Source organism: Oncorhynchus mykiss, chromosome 19 (genome assembly GCF_057628025.1).
Source record: "Oncorhynchus mykiss isolate SJ-2025 chromosome 19, ASM5762802v1, whole genome shotgun sequence".
NCBI lineage: Eukaryota > Metazoa > Chordata > Actinopteri > Salmoniformes > Salmonidae > Oncorhynchus > Oncorhynchus mykiss.
Genome location: NC_143040.1, coordinates 60,201,750 through 60,206,749, shown reverse-complemented (window position 1 = coordinate 60,206,749; position 5,000 = coordinate 60,201,750). Strand labels below are relative to the sequence as shown.

Genomic DNA, 5,000 nt, shown 5'->3' with positions numbered 1-5,000 from the left:
AGAGAGAGCGAGAGAGAGGGAGAGAGAGAGAGAGAGAGAGAGAGAGAGAGAGAGAGAGAGTGAGTGAGAGAGAGAGAGAGTCTGTGTCCGTGTCCGTGTCCGTGTTTGTGTCCGTGTCCGTCTCTGTGTCCGTGTCCGTGTCCGTCCCTGTGTCCGTGTCCGTGTCCGTGTCCGTGTCCGTGTCTGTGTCTGTGTCCGTGTCTGTGTCTGTGTCTGTGTCCGTGTCTGTGTCTGTGTCCGTGTCCGTGTCCGTCTCCGAGAGAGAGAGAGAGAGAGAGAGAGAGAGAGAGAGAGAGAGAGAGAGAGAGAGAGAGAGAGGGAGAGAGAGAGAGAGAGCTGTGACTGCTAAAGTATTTGTTTACAGAAGGCTGCGTGATTCCAGCTCATCTTAGTCGATGCATATAGACTGAAGGATACATTATAAGAGAGGTATGCCTGGCCAGATTTGTGTGTGTGTGTGTGCGCTTATATGTATGCGTCCATGCGTGTGTGTGCCTGTTCCTGCCTATGTGTCTGCGTTTGTGCGCATGTTTGTGTGTGTGCGGTGTCATAGCCGGCTCCTAGCCCTCGTAACTCACACCCCATAATGATTTCTTCATGTGATCATGTTTTAATTAATAGAAGACTGGATGGCCCTCTTATGTGGCCCTAGTTAGCTCGGGCAGCTATAGCTGCTCTTTACTAAGGATCAGTTAACACAGAGAAAACAGGAGCGATGTGTTGATTTTATACCACATCTATTGGGTGGATACTTTGAAATACAGTATTTATCTTTCTTTTGAAAGGTGTTAATATAGGAGGAGATATAGCTAACACACTTTTTGTTCAGTGTGTGTCTCTGTTCAAACACACACACGCACACACAGGAGCACAGGAGCACACACACATACAGCTCATCCCTCCTTTCCACCCCTCTGCTCCCTCATCCTCTCATTCTCTCTGTTCCCCACATGTACTCTATTCAGGGTGGGAGCCTATAAGACTGAAAGAGAACCAATACAAAGACAGAGGAAGATGTGTCGTAGGAAATAGGGTTCCACCTCCCGTGTGTGTGTGTGTGTGTGTGTGTGTGTGTGTGTGTGTGTGTGTGTGTGTGTGTGTGTGTGTGTGTGTGTGTGTGTGTGTGTGTGTGTGTGTGTGTCTGTGTGTGTGTGTGTGTGTGTGTGTGTGGAGCACGGAGACAGTTGGAGACTATTCCTAAGCGGAACGGCAGCGCTCCTGAATTTTCTTAGCAGTGGGAATTGTGTGGTCCCGCTGTGGTTGGGAAGGCGGGGAGCCACTGACACACGCACGGAAAACAACCTGGACACACCAGTTCCAGGAAAACATGCCCAATCATTCCTCAATCATTCCACAACAAAGACAGTCTGGAATCTGTGACTGGGAAAATGAATCCCTATTTTACTGCTGAGTGGTTATAGGGTTGTCCAATATTTGGCTTTTTTAAATATAATTTCCTTTTGGATATTCTATTACATTATCAAATGAAGTGATGTAACATGTCAGTGATTCACCTATTGCTTGTGTGAGGCCAAGATTGGATGTTTTGTATTCTAACTTTATTGTTCATGTTTACTTAGCTAATCATTTTACCCTTTCTCGTTTGATCTCTTTATTTTAAAAAACACCTCTCTCGTCTCGCTCTGTTCTTCACAGGGCACATACGCAGAAGCCAGAGCGTGTGTAAGCGGCCTGTTTAAACACATTACGGTCAGAGATTACTTCATTTTACTAATCTTCTCACTTACAGACAGACGGGCAGAGAATTAGAGAGCAATAGAGACAGACAGAGAGAGAAAAGGAAGAGAAAGAAAGGGACTGAGAGAATGACAGACATGCCAATAAACAGTGGATTTGTACGCAGGCTTCATTCACAACATTTGGTATTACCCCGGCCTGAAATACTTTATCTCTCCGCTCAACAGAAATAACTGATAACAACTGCCCTGAGAGAGAGAGAGAGAGAGAATATATAGAGAAAATTAGAATGCACTGTTTCTTTAAATCCCTCTCTCCTTACCTCTCTCTCTCTCTCTCTTCACCGCTCACTCTCGTTATTCATCTGCCCCCTGTCTTACTCCCTCTCTCTCTCTCTCTCTCTCTTTGTGTTTGCCCTTCCTCTCCACCTGCTCGGCTCCCCTCTCTCTCTCTCTCTCTCTCTCTCTCTCTCTCTCTCCCCCTCTCTCCCTCTCTCTCTCTGTCTCTCTCTCTCTCTCTCTCTCTCTCTCTCTCTCTCTCTCTCTCTCTCTCTCTCTCTCTCTCTCTCTCTGTCTCTCTCTCTCTCTCTCCCCCCGTGAGCGAAGACGGAGCCTTGCATCTTTCTCATTGGCCACCCGTCCACCAATGAGCAGCCCGGACGGGCCAGAGGGACTACATATGCAAAGCCTTGCTTCATTATTCATGAGCTCCAATTGTGGCTTTAAGTCCTTGATTAGAAGAGTGCTAGAGCTTTTGGTCCCAACCGGCTGGCTGCTGTGCCTGTAGGCTTGTCACACGGAGGACCACTGTGCCTGATTGCAGTGCTCTGACAGGAACGGAGCGAGAGAGAGGAGAGAGAGAGGAGAGAGAGAGAGAAGAAAGAGAGGAGGACAGGAGAGGAGAGGAGGATAGCATAAAAAAACTTTGATTCATAGAGGAGGTTTTCTCATATTATGGTGGCAGTGTGCAGATGGATTCTGTAGAACTTCCCGAGTGTTACTCTCTACACTCTGAACAACAAGAGTAGGTAAATTTGACCTTTTTACTATTGATGTTTTTCCCTCTTGTCATTGAGAATGCCTTTGATTGTGTGTCTGCCTGTGTGGGTACGTGTTCATCAGACTAAGAGTGTGTGAGTGTGTATTATTTTGTGTGGTACTATGCTGCGGAGGTGGCCGGTAGCATGTCAAGGTTGATACAACTTGCAGGTAGTGTGTGTGCTTGTGTGTGTGTTTGTGTGTGTGTGCGTGTGTGTTTGTGTGTGTGTGTGTGTGTGTGTGTGTGTGTGTGTGTGTGTGTGTGTTTGTGTGTGTGTGTGTGTGTGTGTGTGTGTGTGTGTGTGTGTGTGTGTGTGTGTGTGTGTGTGTGTGTGTGTGTGTGTGTGTGTGTGTGTGTGTGTGTGTGTGTGTGTGTGTGTGTGTGTGTGTGTGTGTGTGTGCGTGTGTGTGTGTGTGTGTAACAGTGAGTGCGTGTAACAGTGAGTGTGTGTATGTCTGTCTATGGGTGCTCGGCTGCGGTGCAGAGAGGAGCCCTCACTCAGCGTGAGGAGCAGGATTTCTGCTTCTCTACCTGAGTAGGACACACACTCTGACATGTCTGTCCTGGTACAGAGAGCCATAATGCCTTACGTGTGTGTGTGTGTGTGTGGTCAGTCTGGGATGTTTCAGTCTTAGTTTATTAGGCAGGGTCAGTGTGCGTGAGGTCAGCCAGCCAGCAGAGTGAAAGGGGGAGCGGGACGGCCAGAGATAGAGAGAGAGGGGTAACGGAGGAGAGGAGAGGACAGAAGCGGCAGGAGAAGAAGGGGAGAGGAGGAAGAGGAGGGGGAGAAAGTGCTGTTAAATGCCAGGAGAGCTTGAATTTCAGACAGCCATCACGGCGTGTGGGCCTGCCGCGGCATTAGAGACAACACAGCACACTGCGCCGCACAGTGTGTGTGTCTGTATGTCTGTGTGTGTGTGTGTGTGTGTGTGTGTGTGTGTGTGTGTGTGTGTGTGTGTGTGTGTGCGTGCGTGCGTGTGGAGTGTTTTATGTAAATACAGAATCAGGGACGTCCATACATTCCTGTCTATAGACACAACACCCAGCACGTCCTCTAATATAGATAGAAGGGGTTCTGTTGTAATATTAAACAAATACATTTAAGGAGTTCCAGGAGGCCAAATGGCCTAAAATGTCATGTTTAATCATATCTAAATCAAATAGAAGTCCTGGTTTTTGACACTCGCACACTCCTCACTCTGTTTCATACCACTTGGCCTTAAGTTAAATAATATAATACAAGTGAATGGAATACCAAGAAACCAATAGATCGAAAGAGTGAAGAGAAGAGAGGATGGCTGGACAAATTGACTTTCTAAAGGAAACCACGGCACTCTTAACCCCTGCCCTGCTCTGAATGCTGATAACTCTTCAAAAGTCGAGCCTTGCGCGACAGCCCTCTTGTAGACGACACACACACACACAGACTGGAGGTTACTTAAGTAGAGAGAAAGAAAGGCTAGATTGGTAATCTACATAGATAGAATCAAATATTTTATTAATGTGAACGTACACAACCTAACCACTTCCTGTATGCCTGACTTTCTGTGTATGTGTGTTTGTACAGTGTGTGTTTGGACAGTGTGTGTTTTGTCGTGTGTGTTTGGACAGTGTGTGTTTGGACAGTGTGTGTTTGTACAGTGTGTGTTTGGACAGTGTGTGTTTTGTCGTGTGTGTTTGGACAGTGTGTGTTTTGTCGTGTGTGTTTGGACAGTGTGTGTTTTGTCATGTGGACAGTGTGTGTTTTGTCATGTGGACAGTGTGTGTTTTGTCATGTGGACAGTGTGTGTTTTGTCATGTGGACAGTGTGTGTTTTGTCATGGGGACAGTGTGTGTTTTGTCATGTGGACAGTGTGTGTTTTGTCATGGGGACAGTGTGTGTTTTGTCATGTGGACAGGGTGGGTGGTAAATCATAGCTTTAGATACACTTCTCTTCTGAAACATTTAGTAAAGATCCTAAATTCTTTCTTTCTGAATGAGACAGAGAAGACCAGAAATGTCATTATTACAAGAGCATTTGGTGTATGTGAGCATTTTTTTCTGGGAGTTTGTGAAATCATTGCTTTGGTGTGACTGAGATATGGCGAGAGGAGCTGAGAAAGTGTTTGGGACATATAGTCTGTAAGGAGACAGATTCAGGAGCCTGTCTTTTGGGGCTCCCGAGTGCGCATCGGTTTAAGGCACTGCATCTCAGTGATAGACGCGTCACTACAGACCCTGGTTTGTATCCAGGCTGTATCACATCCAGCTGTGATTGGGAGTC

The 5,000-nt window shown here is 46.7% G+C and overlaps 1 protein-coding gene across 6 annotated transcripts in view; it reads left to right on the top strand.

Moving 5' to 3' along the window:
• LOC110498090 (estrogen-related receptor gamma) overlaps positions 1–5,000 on the top strand; it is a 283,235-nt gene that overhangs the window by 128,895 nt on the left and 149,340 nt on the right. For 2 of the 6 annotated variants that reach the window (XM_090209628.1, XM_036955037.2), the window contains exon 1: positions 2,444–2,725. The exons of 2 other annotated variants lie outside the window; for them this stretch is intronic. Coding sequence is in view for 2 of the 4 variants with exons in the window: in XM_036955036.2 (XP_036810931.1) it covers positions 2,669–2,721 (53 nt within the window). In the remaining 2 variants the exon portion in view is untranslated. Of the gene's footprint in view, positions 1–2,442; positions 2,726–5,000 lie in introns of those variants that run through there. 2 more of the 6 variants (XM_036955036.2, XM_036955035.2) reach the window with 2 other exon arrangements.